This window comes from Balaenoptera acutorostrata, chromosome 5 (assembly GCF_949987535.1).
Source record: "Balaenoptera acutorostrata chromosome 5, mBalAcu1.1, whole genome shotgun sequence".
Taxonomy (NCBI): domain Eukaryota; kingdom Metazoa; phylum Chordata; class Mammalia; order Artiodactyla; family Balaenopteridae; genus Balaenoptera; species Balaenoptera acutorostrata.
In genome coordinates this window covers 48,255,233-48,280,766 of record NC_080068.1, presented here as the reverse complement: position 1 = coordinate 48,280,766, position 25,534 = coordinate 48,255,233, and the positions used below count along the sequence as shown (strand labels likewise).

The following is a 25,534-nucleotide window of genomic DNA, read 5'->3' as shown; positions in this document are numbered from 1 at the left end:
TCCAAAGTGTCATGTGTTGCACACCTTTCAGGTGGGTTAGGAATTAGAGGAGGCCATTACATTTGGTCATTAGAAGGTGGTCAGAGGGCTTCCCTGGTGGCGCAGTGGTTGAGAGTCTGCCTGCCAATGCAGGGGACACGGGTTCGAGCCCTGGTCTGGGAAGATCCCACATGCCACGGAGCAGCTAGGCCGTGAGCCACAACTACTGAGCCTGCGCGTCTGGAGCCTGTGCTCCGTAACAAGAGAGGCCGCGATAGTGAGAGGCCCACGCACCGCGATGAAGAGTGGCCCCCGCTTGCCACAACTAGAGAAAGCCCTCGCACAGAGACGAAGACCAAACACAGCCAAAAATAAATAAATAAATAAACAAAGTAAACAATGCGTTTAAAAAAAATACATTAAAAAAAAAAAAGGTGGTCAGAGACCTTTTCACGAGCAATACAACAGTTGAATTGTGGAGGTTGAAGGCAGATTACAGTGAAGTGAGAAGTTAAGGAGGCAAGGAAGTTGGGTGGTGAAGGAAAGAAAAGAGATGGGGTGGTTGTTGAGAAAAACTTTGGGGGGAGTAGGTAATGCGGAGCATGTTTGGAGGTTGAGGTCAAGGAGAATGAAGAGAGATGGGGGTAAAAGATGCACTAATGTTGCGGTAATGTTCAAATAATGTTGAAAATCGGATTTAAAAATGTGGGTGGAGGAATTAGCCATTTCATCCTGTGAGGGGAGATGAAATGAAATAAAGAGTTTGGCAGGAAAGAATCAAAGGTGTTCATGCTTGATGGGCTGAATCAAGTAGAAGGTGAAATAACTGGGGAGGATGTGGAAGGGTGGGCAGCGTGGGCTGGTGACCAGGGAACAGTAGCAAGGGTTCCAAAGCTGCTGCCATGAGAGCGGGAAGGAGCAACCATAAACCAGCTCTAGGTGCCTTTAGAAGTAATTAATATACGTCACACTCTTCATTTAAACAGCTTCTAGACATCCCCATGATCAGACAAATCCATAAATATTTATTTATTGTACCCACAAAATACTCCAGAGATCTGCTTACTTTCTCTTCAAAGCATCCCCTTGGTGATTATTCTTTTTCATTCCTCTAATTGTACACTAGAGAAAGCCTCAGTTAGATGCAACTAGTTTTTAGGCCACTGCACACCTGCGGATCTTGTTGACGCATGCCAGAGCCCCGCACTCTCTGTAAGCACTGGCTTTAAAGAGGAAGAGGCCAAGACTTTTCAAATAATGGAGCCTTGAATCAGTCATGTTTCCTGGGTTTTCAGTTCTAACCAGTACCCACTCATTAAGGTAATCACAAAACGGAGTTACCTCCATCTGCTCCAGCAACTTTCAAAGTGCTCCTGGCACTGCGAGGAAAGCACAGGAAAAAGAAAACAAAAAGGTTGGCGTTGTGTGGAAACCGTACACTAAATCAGGGGGAAATAGCCTCCTTATCAGATTTCTCTCAATACAGCCATCATTTCCTTTATAATTTACTGAAGGGCTATAATGGGGATTAATTTGCCTCTTAGGATATCAAGAATTGTTTCTAATATTGGCAAAAGGCTGCCTGTAATTTGAAACTCCTGAAGTTCAGAGAAAGGTCAGGGCCTGTTCACTTGTGTGCTGCTAAAAGAGGATTTTTGCAGAGGACACTCTGGATTCAACTTCTGGAATGGCTACAGAGGTCTCAAAGGCTTCTCATGCGGATGAGTGGGTGCTGGGTATGGGACTGAGATCTCTTCTTTGGCAAAGAACACGTCTCAGATGATCAGCAATTAAGAAAGTGTATCACTGAGGGTATGGAGAGAAAGACCGGTTTTAACAGATTTCAGGGACAGGTGATCTGTTTTATTGACAAGGATTTTTTAGTCTAAATATCGCTAGAAATCACAATCACTGTCTACAAGACTTTGGAATGAAACAAGACCTATGTGTCCGCTGAATGGTGTTTTAGCCACTGCAAACAGTGCTTTGAATCCTACAGGGGAAGATGGACAGGACCTATAACCAGAAGTCTCTTCTCTTTTCCTAGGTCTTTACTCCTTTTTCATTTTGGGGGGTAATTCAGGATTTATGGCTTTTCTTCCATCTTTGGGATGGAGGATGGTAAATGGGATTTGAAGCGTTATTACCACTTAAGATAGGACAGAGGGCATTTTCACCTATATGGGGAGCTGAACACAACCAAGTTCTTTAATTAAAGGCTGACTCTTACACAGGTGAGAACAAGAGACAGTGCTGGCCATCCCAGATAATTAGCCCTATAGATTTAATCACAACTGATACAACAGCTTCTGTGAACTACGTATCAGGTCCTGAAAATGACTTTCCAACTCAGCTCTTTGTAACTTTACCTCTAGTTAAAGACTAAAATTTCCCCCCAATTCTATTATCAACCAACCTTAATCCCCACCCCCCGCACCGACCAATGTCTGAGACTGGTTTGCTGACTCTGGAAGGCCACGTTTGGGAGATGAGCCACGTGGGGCCTCTGCGCACAGCTTAGGAGCTCTGTGAACGAGGGGCACACGGTGCCCGAGTTCTGGGAGCTCTCGGGGGATATGCTGATATGATGAACTGTTTCTTTTATCTGATAGTTCTTTCTACACCCCTGGCAAGCATCTATCACATGCTGCCCTAGGACTTGAAGGGTTGTTCAAGAAAAGGGATGAAAACTCAGTTGCTGTGCTGGGCCTGGCCATTTGCTAAAAACCTCAAACACGCAATTTGTACAGGTCCCAAGCTTCTACTTTCCTGATGTATACTGCCTTTGCGCTACTCTCCAGCCATCTGTGCTGCAACAGTGGTAATTGCAATCCCTTTTACCCTTTGGTGTAGAAATGGGACGCTGTGTTCATGGCATCCGTGCCTTCTCTGTGCTCCCGTGTCCTCCCCAGACTGCCATCCTCTGTGCCAGCACTGTGCAGCTGACCTCTACAACACCGGGAGCGTCTGCCTGAGGTGCCAGAATGCCCGGTACCTGCTGCTAGAAGATCTCTGTGTTCCCCATTGCCCTTCTGGATACTTCGCACAGAGAGGAGCTTGTAAAAGTGAGTGAGTGCTGGACACAGGAGCTGGCGTGCCCCGTGAGCTTCTCTTGGGCAATAGCTGAGAAGGCTGGACCTTCCCGAGAGAGAGAGAGAGGCAGGAAGCACACTGTGGGGCAATAAACCAGACCAGCTAACGCTCTCTGCACTGGGGCTTTTATTAACGGCTCTTGGGATGTTGCTTTGGAAGGGAATTTGGCTTCATAGGTTCTCTTTATGTCTCTTCCGTCTGCAGAATGTCACTGCTCCTGCAGAACCTGCCAGGGCCGAGGACCCTTCTCCTGCTCCTCATGTGACACCGACCTCGTTCTGTCCCATCTTGGCACCTGCAGCGCTGCCTGCTTCCCAGGGCACTATCTCGATGACAACCACACTTGTCAGCGTAAGTTTTAAAAAATGAACTTTCTCTCCTTTCCTGCTCTTCTGGAGTCGTTGAAGGAAACAGGGATTTTTTGCTTCCATATTTTCACCTGGTAACCTTTATTTTTGGAAAAGAAAGAAAATGAATCTACAAAGCATATGGATGCCATTAGCAGATTATAACTCAGATATGGGCCTAATTGGAAGTGCTGGACTAGGGATCTCCTCTGCAAGTGCCAGCTGTGTGATCTTGGGTCAGTCATTTAACCTTTCTGTTCTCTAGTTATCTCATTAAAATCATAAAATTGTTAGTCTAGTTTATTCCTATGGTTCCTCTCAGTGATCCAATTCCAAGGTCCTAAGCAGAGAGTGGAGCTCATTCTAGTATAAAGGCCTCAACCTCAGCGCTTCTCTGGGTTTAATTTGTTTTTGACATGTATTTGTTGAATACTGACAGTATGCAAGGCTTGATATGCTACAAAGTATTCAGTTTCTGCTCAAACAGTAGTTATTTTGTCTTGCATGAAAGTTACTTGTATAGATGTCTTAGTTCTCAAATAAGTTAAAATATGATTAATTACCTGAGTCACACACAAACAGTTAGGATAAATTAGGGCAAGGGCAAATCTGGGTGGAAAAAAAATTAGGAAGTGATTCACAGATGAAGGAACAGTTTTGAAATAGGCTGAGGCAGCTTACTTTATTTCAATCAGTAAAGTGTCAGTTGCCAAAAAACTGTGTTATACTCTTCTCATTTTGAAAATGACAGTTAACAAATACAGTACTGATATTTCAATTTTCTGTCCTAGGAAGTACCATGTTGAAGGAACTATAGAGTAATGGTTAGGAGAGTGGGCTCTAGAATCAGGTAACTAAAGTTCAAATCCTAACTGCCACTTAACTAGCTTTGTGACCTTGAGCAGGTGAATTAACCACTAGGCCTCAGTTTCTTTTTTCTGTTAGAGGGAGATTATAATAGTGCCTACCTCTAATGTTATTGCACTTAGCACAGACCCTAGCAGAGGATAAGCTCTCAGTATAGCTACTGTTGTTACCATCATCATGTGAAACGAGAGGCAAATCAAGCAGTAAAAGATATTTATATTTTATAGATCGAAAGATAGGTATTACTGTTAGTTTATGGAGATTCTTGCAAGGATTTGCATTTGAAACCCACCATTTTACATCATCCGTTGAGATACCAGAGGTAAAAATCCCTTTTGGATCAATGAAAAGAGTTTTTTGGGGTTTTTTTTTTACTTTTGTAACAAAAACTTTGCTTGGTATATACCAACTGTCTGCCGGAATCTGTAGATTCTGTAACACAAGAGACATGAATGAAACACTTGCATATTCTATTCAAGAGCAAAAGAGTGTTGGTGTAGAAGTAGTGACTTAGATTTATGAGGCTCTTCACTGCAGTGGAATCACAGAAATAAAAGTTCAAAAGAAAAACCAGAATCCCTTATATGGTTTATAGGTGGCAAAAATACGTTGCATTGAAATATTTCTCTTCTGGGAAGCTGCTGCTCTGCACAAATGCATCTGCTAGGCTACCATGTAAATAAATAAGATTTTATAGACCATTTCAGTTAAAATAAGCATCTTCTAACTTTAGTCCTTTGCTAAAGCTTAGGTTTCCTTCATCCAAAGACTGAGTAAGGTATGCCCCTAAATTGGGCTATTTGAATTTCTAATACATAAAAAAAAATCCAAAAAAAAAAAAAATCCACAATGCCCCTTTCTTTTTTTTTTTAATAAATTTTATTTGTTTATTTACTTATCTATTTATTTATTTATGGCTGTGTTGGGTCTTCGTTTCTGTGCAAGGACTTTCTCTTGTTGCGGCAAGTGGGGGCCACTCTTCATCGTGGTGCGCGGGCCTCTCACTATCGCGGCCTCTCTTGCTGCGGAGCACAGGCTCCAGACGCGCAGGCTCAGTAATTGTGGCTCACGGGCCCAGTTGCTCCGCGGCATGTGGGATCTTCCCAGACCAGGGCTCGAACCCGTGTCCCCTGCATTGGCAGGCGGATTCTCAACCACTGCGCCACCAGGGAAGCGCCACAATGTCCCTTTCTAATGCTCATCGTTATAGACAATTATAGGCCTGACAATTTTAGGAATTGTGCAGTAAAGGGCTTTTAAGGAAATATAATCAATATTAAGGGGAGGCATTAATAACCATATTATAGAAGAAAGTAAGAGCTTCAGAGCTGTCTATATTCTGATTACAGGAACCTTTAGAAATTGCGTACTGAGCTCTAACATTTCAGGATAACCAGTTGAGAAGGAACTTTAAAGAAGAGATGATAAATGAGGTTCTCAATACTTGAAACCGTAGTGCCCTAGAGTAGGAGGAAGACTCCAGCGCACCTGAGCCAACCTCGCACCCAGGGCAGAGATTCCCTCTCACCCCCTCACAGGCTGCTACAGATGAGGAAGGAAGCCAGGTGCTTCGGTGGGGATGAGGGCTGTTTCTCATCAGCCCTAGAGCTTCCTTCTGGAGCAGTGTAGAATGGCTCCTCCCTCATTCACAGGATTCCCTTCCGAAGTCTGACATGAGCTTGGACTTCTCTGCTCTGAGCAGGGCTGGAGTCAGTGGAGTACTGAGCAGAAAGGGAGGACCGTCTCCGAGGTACAGTAGGAAACAGGGAGGGAGAATGGGCTTCATAGGCTGTGCGGTTCCTTCCTCCTCAATGAACGACAGTTAAAGTATCACTACATCTCTGCTTCCCTCACTGCTTTCTGGTCCCCTCGGCACCTTCTTCACTGTCCTCTTAGCACTTTCCATGGGGTCACTGACCTCGGAGAGCTGCACCTGCTACTCCAGACATTGTCACACCAACGTGACTGCAGGAAGACTGATACCCTCTGGTCTGAATATTGTAAGAGGGAGAAAAGGCTCCTCACCCACACTCCTCTGAACGGGGAAGCTAGAACCCAAGGGGTTTGGTTATGTGCAGAACTACTTTGAGTGAGACAAGGTCACTTGGGGATTGCCCTGGAGACGGCTGAGGGGTTCGATTAAAGAGGAAGAAGCGTTCGAAGAGAAATGATGGAAGCCCCCTGCTTCTTAGTGTGACAACATTGCATCCCTCCAAATCCTCCATATAGTCTTTTAACATTTCCAAATGCTCGGCGGGACCCCATTTCTTTTGGGAGTCAGTGAAGGAACTGAGTTATGCTTTGGGAATGAGAGACTTCATAGAAGGATTCAAGAACACGGAGGCAGACAGAAGCTTGAGGAAGTAAACTACAAGAAACTCTCAGCTGTCAGTACAGGGGCCTTGTTTTGCAGCTCCATGTCCAGCAGGGCGTCCAGCTGACATTGAGGTTACATGAAGGCTCTTCAGTTTAAGATTGTGTTCGTTTCTTTAGTAACCATATCAACTTTTAGTAAGCTTTTAATCAACTAAGATTCTTAGATCATTTTTTATAATAATGCTTTCTAAACAGGCCTTCTGTCCCCTCTGTTTGTACAATTGGTTATAGAACATAAATGCAGGACTTTACTTACAGTTTAGCTTATTTCATCTGATTACTTTTAGTTTATTGATACAATGGGCCTAAATAAGTTTGAGTTTTTCTTTCAGCTGGTGAAACTTAACTATGTGTGTATCCTATGTAAGTGTGTGTGGAATATTTAAATATCATTAGCATAATTTCTTTGTTTTCATTAAAGTAATTAATAAAAATATTGGCCAACTAAGAAATTAAGACTGCATCATAATACTCTACTAAAGACATTCATTTCCAATTACAAAGATTTACTGACAACTTTCTGAGTATGTATTTCAACCATCTTCAAATCCACTTGCAGCTGGTAGACCCCACTTCATTTTTGTATTCACAAGTTTATATTTAGGGTTTTTGTCAAACCCTTTGGCAAAATTAAGATACAACATGTGTAGAAATCCTACCTCCCAACAGGATAAAAGTTTAGTCTCATGTAAGTTTCCAACAATAAAAATATTTTTTCTAATATTTTCAAACTGTTTGAAAATCCAGTCTAGAATTTTCCTAGGACCTTTAATTACAAGTCTATATATTCTAACAAATATTTTATACCAGTGGCTTTTCTTGTAGGTGAAACAAAAGGAGTTTCTTTTTATTTTAGAGGGAGGTCATTTTTCTGCACTGTGCCACACACTTTGATATCCTTTAGCACTAAAACTCACATGATCACTCTCTAGACTTTTCCTCTGACACATGCTGAGAGAAGATTTTAGAGTGAGGCAGAGATGCTAGTGCTTGAGTATATATTATTACAATATCTGGCTTCTTTCACTTATGTTGCAAGTATTTATTGAACACCAACAAAATTACAGATAACCAGCTAGGTGCTGGGGACTATTGCAAGGAACAACAGAAACCTAGTCTTTGCTTTCATGAAGCTTACAGCTGTAAAGGATACAGATGGTAAATAATCGCTGAAATTCAACACTTTTATGTATGGCATGAATGAAAGGTATAAGAACAGTACCTGGGAGACCTGTTCTAGACTGGAGAGTCAGGGAAGGCCTTCTTGAAGAAGAGACTGAAGAATGAGTAAGAGTTAAAGACAAGAGACTTGGAGATTATATTGAGAGGATTCAAATATGTGTATCATGATTTCTAGGTAGAAAGAATGGAGGGAATGATGGAGAAGCAATATTTACAGAAATGGTGGCTGGAATTTTTCCAGAACTGAAGAAGGATGTGAGTTCATAGATGAAAGTGTCTTCTGACACCTGAGAAGTATGAATTAAAAAATCACTCTTGGGCTTCCCTGGTGGCGCAGTGGTTGAGAATCTGCCTGCTAATGCAGGGGACACAGGTTCGAGCCCTGGTCTGGGAAGATCCCACATGCCACGGAGCAACTAGGCCCGTGAGCCACAATTGCTGAGCCTGCGCATCTGGAGCCTGTGCTCCGCAACAAGAGAGGCCACGATAGTGAGAGGCCCGCGCACCGCGATGAAGAGTGGCCCCCGCTTGCCACAACTGGAGAAAGCCCTCGCACAGAAACGAAGACCGAACACAGCCAAAAATAAATAAATAAATAAATAAATAAATAAATAATTTAAAAAAATCACTCTTACAGATACATGGAAAATAGAATGCAAGGGAGTCAAACCAATGAGGAGGCTATGATAGTGGTCTAGGAGGAGATGATGATGGCTTGGACGTATTGGCATTTGTAGATATGGAGAAAAGCAAAAAGTTCTGGGAATTATATAGGAGAGTTCAAACAAATAAGATCCAGTAAATAATTGAATTAGGAGTGAGAGAAAGGGAGGTGCCCAGAGAGACTCTAAGGTTTCTAGCATGAACAACTGAGTCAATGGAGAAATGCTAGCTGTTGAATCAGGCAGAGGTGGAAGCATGACCAGACTTGGAGATCATCCCTGAATGCCTAAATTAAGTGACTGCTAAGAATTACAACTGAGCAAGTCAGTAAGCCAGGTGACCTTAAAGTCCTTCGTATCTTAAAATATGGGATTTCCTGAGCTCCAGAATAAGTTGATGCCTAAGTTTAATCTTGGTATCACACAAAAATCTGAATCTCCATCATAAACTATAGGGGCCTTGATTTCTTAAGAAACAAGGGTCCAATGACACTCTGGACTATTACTCCAGAGATCTTGGAGTAAGTATAAATTAATCCTGTTGCTGAGTCACAGGGCAGTTTGGATGTGGGATTTCTGTTCTTGGGTTTATAATTTATCTTCTCTGGAAAATAAAATTACCCTTTTTGATTTTGGAAAATAAGATTAACATATTCTGTTTCTGTTGATCGCAGGGTAGGATTCTGAGCCGTGATTGAAAAACAGGTTGGAGCGAGGCTCTGTTCCTTTGCAGCATCTGTCTAGGTTTGATCAGTGCTTCAGCATTTGCAGTTGGAATCATCTGGTCATTTTCTTTTCCTATCTGCTCAGCATGCAACACACATTGCAGAAGCTGTGATTCACAGGCCAGCTGTACCTCCTGCCGAGATCCAAACAAGGTCCTGCTCCTTGGAGACTGTCAGCATGAGAGCTGTGCCCCACAGTACTATCTTGACTTCTCCACCAAGACATGCAAAGGTAAAGCTTTTCCAGAATTGCATGAGTCTTCCACTTGGCGATGCCCCTTTGCTAGAGAAGTCCGCTCCCACATTGGGAAAATGCTGTCATCAGATGTTTAGACTTTCTCTGATGGAAAGTCATTATGTATGTATGTATGTATGTATTAAGCAAATATTTTTGACTATCTACCATGTACTAGATGTTATGCCAGGTCTTAGTAACTAGACCAGAGGTGGCAAACTGGCAACCCTCAGGTTGTATTTAATCCAAGACAGGGGTTTGTGGTTTTCTTTTTTGTTTTTTTTTGATCCACTGAATTTAACAGCGTTTTAAAATTTTTAATTCTTTGCCTTTTAAAAATCAGAAGACTTCACATACAATAATTGAGATTTTCAGTTTCTTTTGAAAAAGTCAGAAGGTTTGGCAGTACTGGATTTGCGTTCCCGCAGTGCAGCAGTAGGTTGATGAGTAGCTGTCACCTCTGTTAGGTGGAACATGATCTCCTAAGGGTGGCACAGTGCCCACCATTCCCTGTCCTATCACACCAGGCCTATTTCAAAGATTTACGTTGCCCTCCTGGGCCCTGTAGGCATTTGCATTTACAACTCTAGACTACCAGACTCTAAGCTTAATGAGGACAGGAGTTGTGTCTGATTTGTTCATCTCTTGATTAACATACTTTAATGAGTGAAGACACAGCCCCCATCATCCAGGAGTTAATAAGCAAGCATTGTCAAAAACCAAGTACTACCTTTTACCTTGCTTTCCAGTGTTTAACATTATTGGAGCTTATGCTCTTCAAATGGCAGCACTCAGCAAGCGAGAAGACAGAATTAAAGGATGGATTTCCCTTGCTCCTGTTCCATTTCCCTTCTCCATTCCTCCATTCCACATTCCCACCCACCCACCCCTCCAACCTTTCCAATTCTGCCAGAGAAGCTAGGGCTCAGATATGGAGGTCAAACATCTGTCAAGTAAACTTGGGATGCTTTAAGGTTTTGCAAAATTGCATACTTTCCATTCCAAGAAATTCTACTTGGTTGTTAACTGAGGCGGTCTGCTGTGTTCAAGACCACAGAACCTTTTCTAGTTTTTCCCTTCTAACCAGTGGTTGTCAGTCTGTGGTGAAAAACAAGATTATCACAAATCCTCCCTGTTGTAAGTGATTTCATAACTATGCTGGCAGTTTTCAAGGCTCTGTTTTAGTCATTTTCCCTCAGGACTGATTCAGTCAAATAAATGAGTGAGATTAACTTTATAAATCTTCTTGGAAGCACGTGTACCATCGTGCACATTTACCTGCTTCTTTGGGACTTAGAAATACTGCATCAAAGAAGAGAGAAAGGTGACTAATGAGAGGTTTCCCCAGCTTCTTAGAGGAGAGGGACGGTGGGGTGAGGCAGCGCCGAGTGGAGATACGTTCTCCAAGGAAACCAGTTCAGCAGCAAACATTTATTAAACTGCTGTGTGCCAGGCACTGTGCTGAGTTCCTTGAATTCATTATTCCATTTAATCTTCACAGTAGCCTTATGAAATAGGTGCTATTCTTATCCCTGTTTTACAGATAAGGAAACTGAGGCTCAAAAAGCTTAAGGAAAGTGTGCAAGACATGCAGATAAAAAGTGCCAAAGCCATGACTTGAATACAGATTTACCTGACTTCAAAAACAAGTACTTAATCCTGCTATTTTGTCCCGTCTTCCACACACGAAGGACTTACCTTACCAGCTAGAACTCTGCATTTTATGACTGCATCCAAATTGCCTGGGCCATCAAAAACAAAAGCCACAACAACTAGGATAATCACAATGACAAAAACAATAGCCACAGCACCCTGTCTTCCTGGGCCTGACTCAGTAGTTCTGATGTTGAACCTGAAGATCTGTATTTCTAACCACCCCCCTGAATTACTTGGGTGCGCATCTAAGGCTGGGAGCCCCTAGAACATAAGCTTCTTGAGGGCAGGGTCTACACCCGCCACACGAGGTTCAGGGCTATACATCCCGTCAGTGCTTGTTCAGTGAATGAACATGTAAAGGAATCAGCTCTGCTCTAAGTGAGATCTGTTATTTCAGGAACTCCTTTCTTTCCGGACAGTTCTTTTACACCCCTTGTAAGTCTGATGTCATCGGTTCTTTCTGTTGTGCTGGTCAACGCCTGATTTTTGAGAGGAAGAGAGTCACGTGGCTGGTGTCAGTGGAGAGAGCAGATGCATTCTTCGTTGAGTCTCTGACATCCTTTACCTATTGGCATTTGGAGGAGGTCAGATTAGGTTTGTGGGAGCAAATAGGCCGCTCCCTGGGGCAGGCTTTGCATGAAGATGTTGTGGCTCTGGGGATAAAGAACTCTGGGTCCCGTACGGAGTAGGATCCAGTTGATCTGGCTTCTCAGCAGCCCCGCTGACAAGCAGGCTCTGCACCAGCGTGGAGTGATCCTTGTACGCGCCGTGTCTATAATAATTATGAAACACTCAACCTCAGAGAGGCGTTCAGGCTGCTCCAAGCAGAGCCTCGTTAGAGCTCACTTATCTGACATCTCTTATGCTGTCCTCACTCACCCCATGCAGCTGCAGCCAGTGTCCTTATAAATTAGTCTCTGGGACTGAGGGTGGACAGAAAGGAAGCTGATCGAAGGAACTCTCTTTCTAGAGTGTGATTGGAGTTGCAGTGCGTGCCGCGGGCCTCTGAGGACAGACTGCCTGCAGTGCCTGGACGGCTATGTTCTCCAGGACGGCGCCTGTGTGGAGCAGTGCTCACCGTCATTTTACCGGGACCTGGGCCTCTGCAAGAGTAAGTGTCTGCAGCCCTTGCCCTGTGCTCATCCAAGCTTCCGCCCCCTCTGGATTTTACTGTTCTGAGAAGGAGCCTGTGGCCAGTTTCCTCTCTGGCTTCTTATCCAATTTCTTGTTTCTTTCCTAAGAGCTTTTCTTTCTTCTAATGCAAATGCCCGCTCTTTCCTTCTCCCATGCCCCAGTACAACATTTGCTAAGTTTGAAATCCACATGGGAATCTTGGAGGTATATGGCCACACAAACAGATATGGTTTGACCATTAGTTCTGGATTTCCTTAAAACTTGAACAGTCCTGTGCTCCAGGTGGAGAGGTGTGCATGCTCTGGTCATTTGAGCACAGGGAAAGAGTGTCTTATCCCACCATCTGCCCTCCCACGACCCTCCCAATACCATATGTCTAACCGTCGCCTTTCTCTGCCTCAGTACCCCCTTCAGCCTCAGTTTAACGCTGCAAAATCCTCACAGCCTGGAATGCCCACCCAAAGTGCACAGGCTGCATTCCTGGGAGCATCCTTGGGTGATACCCTGAGAACCGACCAGGTTAGTCAGGAAAGACTGACACTTCAGTGAAGCAGTGCAGGGAGCCGAGGACTAGTTAATAATAATGATAATGGCTGATATCTGTCAATTTATCGTTTGCATAGTATTTTTCATCATGTAATTTGATCTTTACCCAAGGAGCTGGGTGGGGCAGTGTGTCCTCTGCATTTTATAGGAGAGAACGCTGAGGCTCAGCGACGTGGAGTGACTAGTGCCAAGTCACCCAGCTGGTAAGCGCGGCAGTCACAGTTGGAAGCCTGGCTCCTTGGCTCCCAGTCTGCTGCTTTGCTCAGCACACCAGGTTGTACTGCCTCATCACGAGGGCCAGGAGCCCCTTGGAAAGCCATGCACATTCCTGTTGACCTGACTTGTGTCTTCCAGGCTGTGACAGCCACTGTCTCCAGTGCCAAGGTCCCCATGAGTGCACCCGCTGTGAAGGCCCATTTCTCCTCTTGGAAGCCCAGTGTGTCCAGGAATGTGGGAAGGGGAACTTTGCAGATCATTCAAACCGCAAATGCACAGGTAACTTGGAGACTGTGCCGTGTCCTCTGGAAAGAAGCGAGGGCAGCAAGGAAGTCAGGTGTGCTGATTCTCAGGTAACCAAGGAGAATCTGAATTAGGAGCAGAATGAAAACCCAGGGAGTTTGGCCTAAGTAATCGATGGCTTCTCGTGCACATCTGTCAATGGCTGGCTAAATAGAATATGGAAGTGCAGGCCAATAAGTCTCTTGCACAAATCAATATTGTCCCTAAAGGTCTGTATGGAAACAAAGCCAATATTTCATGGAATGTAAAGCTTATATTGAACTGAGGTGTGGTGTCCATTAAGAGTGGGTCAGCCCTATTGGCATGGGCCCAGGGTTTTCAGTGCGTAGACTAAATTACCAGTGACCCTGATATTGCCATAATATCCTTGAGGAGTAGGATTTCTGGGGACAGTTTAGTGAGACACATTGATCTTTTGTTATTAAACTAAAGTTAAACCCAAAGTCTTAATCTCCTTGTCCATTGAGTTATTCACAAGAGCTTCCTCAGTTTGTTCTCATCATTTCCATCAAAACTTGGTACTGTGTGCCCCACTTTAAAGAATACCTGATATTTAATAGTAATGCCATTACCTAGGCATGGCATTTTATATTTCCCCAAATTTCCTTCATCTGCATTATCTCATTTAACATTCACAATGACTTGGTGAAATATGGCAGACACTATGAATCCTGTTTTACAAATGAAAAAAAAGAAAGAGCATTAAGAGTATTAACCAGGGTAACATAAAGTCAGATATTAAACTCAAATTTTCTGATTCTAATTCAGGGCCCTTTAAACTATCCTGTGCCACCTCTCTATAACAGCATGTCAACTGAGGAAGCAGAATAATTAGGCAGTAAACACTTGCTTTATAGAAGCTTATTAACTTGATTTAGATAAATAATCTATGGTCTTTTAAATAGCTTGCTCTCCACATGCATTTAAAATAATAATAATAAAAATAAGAATAGCAGTGATAGTAGTACCTTTGAGTCCTTTCGTGTGTCCGATACTGTGCTAGTCACTTCGCGTTATATATAGCCCATGTAATCCAACCAACAGGCATTGCATTAGGCGCTATTACTATCCCCATTTTTTTTTATTAATTAATTTATTTATTTATGGCTGTGTTGGGTCTTCGTTTCTGTGCGAGGGCTTTCTCTAGTTGCGGCAAGTGGGGGGCACTCTTCATCGCGGTGCACGGGCCTCTCACTATCGTGGCCTCTCTTGTTGCGGAGCACAGGCTCCAGACGCGCAGGCTTAGTAGTTGTGGCTCACGGGCCCAGTTGCCCCGCGGCATGTGGGATCTTCCCAGACCAGGGCTCGAACCCGTGTCCCCTGCATTGGCAGGCAGACTCTCAACCACTGCGCCACCAGGGAAGCCCCCTCTATCCCCATTTTTAAGATGAGAAAATTGCACCACAGACTGTTAAACAACTTATCCGAATTCAGCAGCCGTTAAGTGGTAGAAGAGGAACAGTACCCGACAGGGCTTATGCTCTCAATCCCTATAAACTGCCTCCCTTACAAGTCAGTATTGTTAACTTTTTAAACAATCCATTTATGTGCAACATGTTCAGGTCATAGTGTGGAAAGCAGGGGTGCTCCTTCCTGTTCACTTTCCTTTGTGGGGTAGGAAATGTCATTTCTGTGAAATTCTGCAGGAAACTGTGGGAATTCTTTCTTGCTACAGCTGGGGGTCCTATGTTGCTGTGCTCCCACTCTTCATTTCTTTATCACTGGTGGCCCCCTCTGGGCGCCTGTGCCTTTGTCCTGCCTCATTCAGTGTGTCCTCTCTCCGATAGCCTGCCCCCGGGGGTGCTTGCGGTGCAGCCACAGAGACCGGTGTCACCTCTGTGACCATGGGTTCCTTCTGAAGAGTGGCCTTTGTGTCTCCAACTGTGTTCCCGGCTTCCCTGCCCACTCTAATGAAACATGTGCTGGTAAGTGCTTCCCCTCCGATGCTCTGGTGAAGTCACCTGTAATTTCTCCACGTGGAGGCTGAGTTTGCAGATACAGTTGGCTCACGTCGTATAAAATGCAGGCTTTCCATTCTCGGAAAACCCCTGGTGCTGCTATGGAATAAGGGACTGTTTATAGAACATGGAAAATTGGGAAAATTCAACTTCCAAGATCTTTGGAAGGGAAAAAGGAGCAATCTGTGCTTTAAAAGTCACAGCTATCAGATCAGAAATTTGGCATAAAACTTAGCTGTGTTCCTGAACTACCGCCACATTATAGAAAATTATACCTACAGATATAATTTATTATATTTATATAAACACGTAGAGCTATTATGCCAGGGTGCAATGATGCATCCTTTGTGCACACACTGGAGATAAATGATAAGTAATTAATGAATAGTGTGAGGAACTTGCCCCATTAGGTTCACATGTTGGAAGTGGATGGATTTCAAGCCACTCTGCTTGCCACTAAGAATTAGGTAACACGTTAAGGAATGGAGCTAGTCTTGTCCAACACATCCATGGACACTTTAGCTAAAACAACAAAGAGAAACAAATTTAAATTCAGGCTTAATTTTGAACCCCAGAACTTTTACAGGTGAATGAGGATTGGGAGTTATATTATAGCTGAGCATTTCTTGGCTTCTGAGTGTCCTTCATCAATAACATGAATCATGTTTTATCACCTGCAGTCAATCATATTTTTCATGTCTATATTTCTGACCTCTAATGATATTAAGACTTCCCATGGGAGAAAATATCTTTGGCTTATTTCGTTAGGATCCTTCTGGAAACCCCAAGTACAATACTTGAGAGTCAGCTTACCCAACTTGGGATGTAATACAAGTCAACTTGTGAAAATGAATCCGACTTTCATTGGAGTAATTCTACGTTAGAAGTAGTCCCCCTGAAACTTGGCATTCCTAAACTGCCCTGTCTGACCTACTTGTAAAAGGAAGAAGTGCTACCGGTTAAAGTCCAAGCAAAACGACTTGCAGGAGACAGGATGAATTCCATATCAAGGTCGGGAATCCTAATTCATCCATCAGATGTTTCCTCTGGACAGAGATCGTAAATTTTTAAAACAACATATATTTCACATGAATTCTGAGTAAGCCACTGATAATCCTACTTCATGGTAGATTAACTGGTGCTGTTCTTACAAATGGTATCAGACACTTGACTCTTTTCTTGCCCTTGGTGGGTCTGATGGTCAGATATGACAGATGTATTAGGATAGGACTGTGGTTCTCAAGTGTGGCAGCCTATTAGGATTACCTGGGGAGCTTGTAAAATCACTAAGGTCCCACCCCAGAACATCTAAGTCAGAATCTCTGGTGGTGAGCCTAAGTATCAGGATTGTTTTAAAAGATCCCTATGTGATTCTTTATTGTTATTATTACTGAGATATAATTCACATACCATAGAATTCACCCTTGAAAGTATACAATGAGTCTTTAGCATATCCACAGTGTTACGAAACCATCATCACTGTCTAATTCCAGGTCATTTTAATCACCCTAAAAAGAAATCCAATAACCATTAGTAGTCTCTCTCCACTGCCATGTTGCCTTAGCCCTTGGCAACCACTGATCTACTTTCTGTCTGTATAGATTTGTCTACTCTAGATGTTTCACGTAAATGGAATCTTACAATATGTGGCCTTTTACATCTGGCTTCTTTCACTTGGCATGATATTTTCAAGGTTCCTCCATGTTAGAACGTATATCAGTATGTCTTTTTATGGTTGAATAATAACTGCATCGTATGCATATACCACATTTTGTTTATTCATTCATCAATTGATGTTTGATTGTTTTGATTATTTCCACTTTGGGCTATTATGAATAACACTGCTGTGAACATTCATGTACCAGTTTTTGTATGGACATATGCCTTTCAATACTCTTTGGTATATGCCTAGGCGTGGAATTGCTGGATCATATGGTAGCTCTATGTCTAATTGCTTGAGGAACGGCCAGACTGTCTTCCCAAGCAGCTGCACCATTTTACATTCCCACCAGCAATATATGAGATTTCTAGTTTCTCCACACTCTCAGGAATACTTTTTATTGTCCTTCCTAGTAGGTATGAAGTGATATCATCTTGTGATTTTGATTCAAATTTCCCTGATGACTGATGATGTTGAGCACATTTTCATGTGCTTATTGGCCTTTTGTGTATCTTCTTTGGAGAAATGCCCGTTCAAATTCTTTGCCTATTTTTAAATTGGGTTATTTGTCATTTATTGAGTTGTGAGAATTCTTTATGTATTCTGGATATAAAAGGGATACACGTCCCTTTTCAGATATGTAATTCGCAAATATTTTCTCCTATTCTGTGGATTGTCTTTTCACTTTCTTGCCGGTGTCCTTTGTTATTAAAAGCACAAAAGCTTTTAATATTAATGATGTCCAATACATCTGATTTTTATTTTTGTCACTTGTGCTCTTTGTGTCATATCTAAGAAAGCATTGCCTAATTTAAGATCACCAAGGTTTTCTCCTATATTTTCTTCTAGGAGTTTTATCATTTAATATTGAGACCCTATGTTATTCTCATGTGCATCCAGGATGAGAACCACTGTATTAGAAGGAGTCTTATGGAATACAATAGCCTAGAGTTTCATCTTTGTAGCTCTGATGAACATTATAAGTCTATTTCTTTAAATAATAATAATAATAAAACCTAATTAGTGACTGTACCAAGCCTGACCTTTGGATTCATATGTTTTCCAGGCAAAATACACACCCCTAGTCTTCATGTGAATGGTTCCCTCACCCTTGCAATTGGTTCAGTGAAGCCACTGGATTTTCTCCTCCTGAATGTTCAAGACCAGGATGGCAGGGTCGAAGACCTCCTGTTCCATGTGGTGAGCACTCCCACCAATGGTCACCTCGTGCTCTCAAGGAATGGAAAAGAGGTTCAGCTCGACAAGGCTGGCCACTTTAGCTGGAAAGATGTGAAGGAGAAAAGAGTGCGTTTTGTGCACAGCAAAGAAAAGCCCAGGTGACCCAGCGTTCTGTTGTTTTCCTCCTGCCACCTTTCCATCAGTGCTCTGCACCCAACCCCCCCTTCTCAATAGCTCTCCCTTTTCTTCTGGGGAAGATCAATACTCTACAAAGGCCAATGCTTTCAGCTGCCTGTCAACATATCACTGTAATTGTTCAGAGAGAGTGCTTCTGTTAGAGGCATTTTTATTTTATCACATAATTATGGGTAATTCTCTGATGTGATGGGAAAGTTCCTAGTACAATTACCCTGTTTCTTGGCCCAGGATAAACAAAATCGCTTATGTACCCAGATGCTGCAGCTGCTTCTTCAGCATTAGGGTACTATACCGGGAGGAGGGAGTGGCTAGAGGATGGAATGCGTACTTTTCAAGGTGTTGTGTGGTTCCTAGAATTTCAGAGTTGGAAGGAAACTGAGAGTCACGGTTAACTTGTTATTATCCACTTTATGGGACTAAATGTGGTTCATTTTTAAGCCTGATCCAGTTTCCTTCTGATGCCTGGCACGCTTCTGGCTGTCTTCCCCACCCCAGCTGACATATGCTTCAGGAATGCAGTTGAATGTTAACGCTAACCCAAGCAAATAGAGCCATATAGTTAGCAGAGTAAATCTACTAAACAGAAATCAGGGAATGCACCCCAAAGACTAGCCTCTTGGATTATCCTTCACCCTGCTCTGCTTCATTAGTGCAGATCATTCAGAGTGGACTACATGTGTAAACAGGGAGTTGAAACCCATGGAACAGTGATAAAGGATGCGGTGAATATCTTCTACTGTCACCACTAAATTTAAGATTTTTTTAAAAATGTTTAAGGTCTGAGCTAGGAGATAAGCGGGGAGAAAAGTAGATCACATGTTCCCTATTGCAGTTGAGAGCCAGTGATGCCAGTAACCTCAAAAGACCCATCTTACAGGAATAGGAACAACTAATATTTACTGAGTGCTAACTGTGACCCAGCCATTGTGTTATGAACTTTATGTGAATTATGTATATTTATGATCCTAGGCTATAGATAGGGAAACTGAGGCCTTGAGCATGTAAGTAATCTTGCTCAAGCCTCACAGCCTATGAGTGCAGAGCTGAGACTCCAACCCAAGGCTCTCTGATTCCACACCCCATGCCTTCAGCCACTATGATTTCTGCCTCCTTAATAGTACTAGGAATAAAGGGCATGCTTCCATCCTCCAGGGGCAAAAGATCATTGCATAGGAAAATATTGCTCCAGAGATGGAGCTTAAAACTCTGGTGTCTGATGCCGTAGAATCACTCTTCAAATTTGTGCTCTATCTTCTTTATTCATTTTCTTTCAAGTATAGTTCTTAGGTGTTTGCGTCACACACACACAGGCACATATATACACAGCTCCGTACCTGTAGTCATATGTCTTGGAATCACTTGTGAAAAGTGTGTAAAGTACATAAAAGCTCCACAGAAAACCAAAGTTAAGCCTCTTGTCTGTTTAACCTCTTTAATCTCTCACCACCTGTTTCTTGACAGAGTCAGCTTGGCACCCCTAAACGGGACCAAGAGTGGCAACTATTTTGCAGGGATTTCTTTCAGTACTCTTTTTATTTTTTAGTACCCATATTAACCTTGGATCTTCTTTTTTATCTAAAATTTTTTTAAAAAGAAAGAATGAGAGGAATAGTAAAACAAGGTTGGTAGAAACTCATGGAAAAGGGAAATTATATAAGTCTCTGAATGATACAAAAACAAAAGGGGCAACCTGCCATGTGGGCTTTTGGTTGTTTATCCCCATGAAAATGCCCACCGTGATTCTTTAGGATTGGCTTTCTTTGGGTTGGAATGCCCCTGTGGAGTGCAAGATGACTCGGAAATACAGTCCTAGTGGCCCTGATAAGCTGGCATGGCTGAGAGGCTGAACACAGTTATTGGAACCTCAGTGCCACCAAGATCGTTTTTCCCCAGTAGGTTGGGAGTAACCATCCTTTCTTTCTGCATTCTGCTTCTTCCATCACCTGCATTCTCTTGAAGTCTGGAGGTGGGAGTGGAGAGGGACAGGATTTAAATGGGACAGAAAATGAAAGGGATGATGGAATGAGAGGGAAGACAAGCATTCTTTCTTTAAAAAAAAAAAAATCAGATTTATTGAGGTATAATTGGCACCCAATAAAATTCCCCATTTTAAACTGTACTGCTCTATGTGTGTTAACAAATATATATAGTCTTGCAGTCTTGAGACCACAAGCGAGATGTGAAACAGTTTCGTCACTCCCCCCATCTCATTTTTACAGGCACTCCCTTCCCCCCAACCCCCGTCCCTGGCAAATACCAATCTGTTTTTCACTCTTATTGTTTTGCCCTTTCTGAAATGTCATGTGAATGGACACATACAGTATATAAACTTTTGTTTCTGGCTTTTGCCATAATGCATTTGAGATCCATCCACATTCTTTACGTCTCAGTAGTTAGTTCCATGAATGCCTTTTAAAGAAGCTTTCAAACAATGGTCCCTATAGTATAGAACAGAATTCTAAACCTTCCATAATATATTAATCACACATCTTACAAGCCCGAAGTGAGTTCTGAGCTTGCTTTGGCTTTGAAGGTGGGCCGCTCCTACCTTCCCTCCGAGTAGTCTCTGAAGCTGCTGAAACAGGAAGTAAAAACCACAGCAAAGAGTGAGTCTTATTTTGTTCTATTAATTAGGACTCTTTGGTTGCAAGTAGTGGAAGTCAGCTTGAAGTAGATTAAGCAAAATTGTAAGGCTTGTTATAACACTGCAGGTATGGCTCAGATCTCAAACATATCAAGGGCAACTGGGCTTCCAGGGCAAGCCCAGGAGTTAGAACCAGAAATGGGAAGCAGGACTCAGTTCTTCCTCTCATCTCTATCTCTTTGCTCGAAGGCTACATTCATCTCCCTCCTACAGACGGGCTTGCTCCACATTCTCATCAGCATGATAGACTGTGGTCCCCCCAAAGTCAAATGGCACTATCAGGCCAGTTCCAAATTTCCAGGGAATAATCAGTCATCCTTCTGTAGTCCAGTCCACATTGCAGATGTATGTACGTGACTGGAGGGAGGATTGGGCCATAGAGTCATGTAACACAAACATTGCAAACACTGTTAATGGTGTTATTGGGGTCCACTCACATGAACTGGGCAGGGCTTGGGAAGAGGATTCACAGGGAAGAGGAAATCATTGAGAACTAGTCAGAGACAGTGAAAGATTCCTTTCCATTCTCCAACTTAACCATTAGCCTTCAATATATTACTAACCTGTCTTGGCCCGACAACTGATTTTTCAACCTTTTATATATTCTATTTAGAAAAATAGAAAACAAAAAAAATAGAAACATTGTTATAATGAGATCGAAGAATATACAGTAGTTTTACCTGCATCTTGCTATGTTAATCTTTATGTGGTCATTTCTATTTACTGTATGAATAGTATATTACTGTAGTGGTTTGATCCAAATTCTTATATGCATATAATCTGAAAATATTTTTAATCCTTGTCTTCCTAAAGACCAATTTAATGATTGTACTTTCTCGTTCCTTTCTTGGGGACTTCTTTCAGGAAAGGTTACTTTTCCCTGAAAATTAGTGACCAGCAGTTCTTCTCTGAGCCACAGCTGATCAACATACAAGCATTTTCAACACAGGTAAGAAAATGCCACACAATTAATAATTTCACATGCCTACTGATTCTGAAGCACAAATCAAGATTTTCTGTAGTTTTAGCAAAAATAATTGAGCTCAATTAATCGTGTCTCAGTTTCCTCATGAGATGTCACTGGAGTAGTTTTTAGTACTGTGGGTCATAACAGCAACAAACAATGACTGATACATCCATAGTACTCTTATGTTTCTCATGTAATCCTCATGCCAGCCCTGTGAGGTATTATTATCCCCAATTCACAGATGAGGAAACTAAGTCTCAGGGAGGTTCAGTAACTTGTCTATGGTGATATAGCTGACAGAGAGCTGAGATTTGTGCCCAGTGAATTTGGTTACACACTCTGTGTTCTTGACTATTACGTTGTGCCTTACTTTACTATACTGACTCTCATACTAGCCCTTCAGAATAATTTGAAGCTGTACCAGTTGTTAAGACTTCCCTATTCATAGGTGAATAGGTTTGTTTTGTCTAAGTATTTCTCTCTCAGGGGTATGGAATTATGTTTGCCTATTTTGCCTATCTATCATGTAGCTGAACTGCATTTAACTCAGTTTGCGGTAGTTAGAGGATCTTATCAAGGATCTATTTAAATGAAGTGCCAGTGTGGTCATCAGCCAAACATAAGTCTGAGGAAATCATGGTAGTTGCTATAAAATTCAGTGTGATGGCTCTTCTGTTCTCATCACTCATCTCCGTCAAGCTGTACTTATGTGTCCTGAATACAAATCGTGGTAGTTGCTCTGAGTACCTGGGCTTGAAGGATTGAACAGCTGAAATGTGCAAAGTGAAGAGGAAGATCAATGTCTTCTTAAATTGTGAACAGCAGGAGACTGGGATATCAGCATGGGGGAACCCAGATTACCTAAACATTAGATCTTGGTAGTGTGTTAGTCTTGGTTCAAGGAAGGATATGAGATCCTTGTTTTTAAAACTGTGATTATTTTGGGATTTCCCTGGTGGTCCGGCAGTTAAGACTCTGCACTTCCAATGCTGGGGACATGGATTTGATCCCTGGTTGGGGAACTGAGATCCCATATGCCACGCAGTGCAGCCAAAAAAAAAAAAAGAGTTATTTTTATATTTTTTGGTCCAAAAGTGAAAAGACCATGGACTATGGGATAACATAGATTTGAACCAGAAGTGGCTGACAAATGGGACTCACAGCCCAGCTCAGCGATTCTTGATGGCATTCTCACTTCAGCTATGACTGAAGTTGAGGAATGATTAGAAATTGACCCTAAATTAATTTCACCTCAGGGTTGGGCTAAGAGTATGAATTTTGTTTAAATCAAAGCAAAAACATACGATCTCTGTAAATATGGTTCAGAGGGCTACCAAGTCTCAGGACTTACTGGCTTAGATGTTTCTCAGTATTTAAGCTCAGATGTTTTGTTTTGTTCTTTTTGTTTGTGCTAATATAGTTACTCTAATTAGGTGCATAAAAGACTTGGGTAGCTTTTGGCAAGTGACTTCCTAATCTGAGATGATGACTTGCCATGGTTCCCTGATTTTTGTTTGCTTTTCCCAAATCAGTTGAGTAGATGGTGAAGGCACATTTTAATTTTGTGTATTATATGAGAAACTTTTGTCATTTTAACTTTTTAAAAATGGATTTTTAGAAATGGATTTTAATTTATTTTTGTTTCTTTACATTTCTGTGATATTTCAATATGGTTTTGAGCATCTGTGAGATTTTCTCATGTAAGTTAATTTGATCTTTTCCATTTATGGATTTTGACATCACCTTTGACCTCTCCTCTTACAGAATCTGAGGAGCCATTCATTCCCATGTATAGAATCACAGCTTTTGAATTCTCAGGAATCCTGAGGAGTAGCTATCTTCTATAGCTATTATTTGATTATTATACAGATGCGCTAGTTAGACATTACCTTAATAGATATTGAAATTTCCAGGAGGCCAGGAGGGGTATTGTTAAAAGAAAACCATTTGGAGTAAAGAAAGGCAGTGTACTGAAAAAGCCCTAGATGGTTCAACTTCAAATGATATTAAAAACTAAGATAATGTTTTCTTTGGCTTCTTGCCTTGATTTTTTTATGGGTTTTTTTTTGTGTGTGTGTGTTTTTATGTGTGGTTCATTAACTTTTATCTCAATGAAAGAACATTTTATTTGCTTACTGAATTTGGTGGGGAGAAACCTGATAATCCTAAGGAAAACATTTTAAAATTTGCCACATGAATTAACCAGGTGGTTGCCTTACTCAGACCATGATCTTATCAGGCTTTATAACCTGAGTTGGGGTGGGCCGGTTGAAGATATGGATGAGAGAGCTTGAAGAAAATTACTGGGAGGGACCAGAAATAGCAGAAATTCAGAATGCTGAAGTATCTTACTCCAAGTCAGCTTGCTGCAGCGTAGCCTGGAGCAAAGTGCTCAACTCCCAACACAAATGCCAAAATTCCATATCTCTTGTTAGTCCCTCTTGAATGCAGACAACTAATTGAGTTCCCTGACTCACCTCTCTGTTGCAATTCAGGGGATGTAGTATAAATCATGACAGCAGAGACTTCAGAGATTTAGAAACAAGCAGCTCACTTTGATTGCCCCTGATGAATATTATGGTCTGGAAGTGTCTTGAGAAATCTCCAGAACCACAGGTGTGAAGTAACCTCCTTTGCAGTGATTACTATGTTTGACTACACCTCTGACAAATGCTGTGACTATGCAAGAGTTTGGCACTTGGCTGGAGCGTCTAGAGTTCCTTAAAAAGCATAGAAATGGCAATCAGGTTGCACACAGCTGGTATCTGGTCCACTGGATTGTCCTCTCTTTTCCTACGAATGGCTTCTCTTCTCCTCCTTCCCTTCAACTCCACAGGCCCCCTATGTGCTGAGGAATGAGGCTCTCCATATTAGCAGAGGAGAGAGGGGAACCATCACCACTCAGCTGCTTGACATCCGAGATGACGACAACCCACAGGACGTGGTGGTCCAAGTGCTCGATCCTCCACTTCATGGCCAGTTGCTCCAAACACTTCAGTCGCCTGCAGCCCCTAGCTATCAATTCCGGCTGGATGAGCTCTCCAGGGGCCTTCTCCAGTATGCTCACGACGGCTCGGATAGGACTTCTGATGTCACAGTCTTGCAGGCCAATGATGGACACTCCTTCCATAATATACTGTTCCGTGTGAGGACTGTGCCCAAGGTAAGTGTCATTCCTAGAGCTACATTTTCCTCGCACCTAGATGTGAAGTTTTGTTGATGATGTTATATTGCAATATTCATAAATTTAAGATACCGGTAGTTATTTATTTATTCAGACATTTATTAAGCATCTATTTTGGAGCTATTTAGGACATTCAAAGATTAATAGAACACATTACCCAATCTCAGAGGGCAGTGTGTATTTTGTTAGGAACACCCTTGAGCCGAAAGACCTGTCCCCATGTTCTCTGCCAAAGGAACACTTTTGAAATTTTGTGTTGACTTGCTGCCATAAAAATGCCTCATTGTCCTCTGCCTTTTTGGTCTGCTGCCTGAGCATGACTGTAAGAATCAAGTGCACCCCTGTTCTTGTCTGCTCTTCTAGAGTAGCTCATGTGATGTGACGCTCATAGTCAGCTTACTGTAATGAATCAAAAAGGATGAG

The 25,534-nt window shown here is 42.3% G+C and overlaps 1 protein-coding gene across 7 annotated transcripts in view; it reads left to right on the top strand.

The window, feature by feature from the left end:
• Window positions 1-25,534, top strand: part of FRAS1 (Fraser extracellular matrix complex subunit 1) — a 457,113-nt gene that overhangs the window by 282,872 nt on the left and 148,707 nt on the right. For all 7 annotated transcript variants that reach the window (XM_057546917.1, XM_057546920.1, XM_057546919.1 and 4 more), the window contains 9 exons: window positions 2,892-3,044; window positions 3,277-3,423; window positions 9,317-9,463; window positions 12,093-12,233; window positions 13,157-13,297; window positions 15,109-15,246; window positions 18,006-18,276; window positions 21,825-21,909; window positions 24,764-25,090. In XM_057546917.1, the coding sequence (XP_057402900.1) occupies window positions 2,892-3,044; window positions 3,277-3,423; window positions 9,317-9,463; window positions 12,093-12,233; window positions 13,157-13,297; window positions 15,109-15,246; window positions 18,006-18,276; window positions 21,825-21,909; window positions 24,764-25,090 (1,550 nt within the window). The remainder of the gene's footprint in view (window positions 1-2,891; window positions 3,045-3,276; window positions 3,424-9,316; window positions 9,464-12,092; window positions 12,234-13,156; window positions 13,298-15,108; window positions 15,247-18,005; window positions 18,277-21,824; window positions 21,910-24,763; window positions 25,091-25,534) is intronic.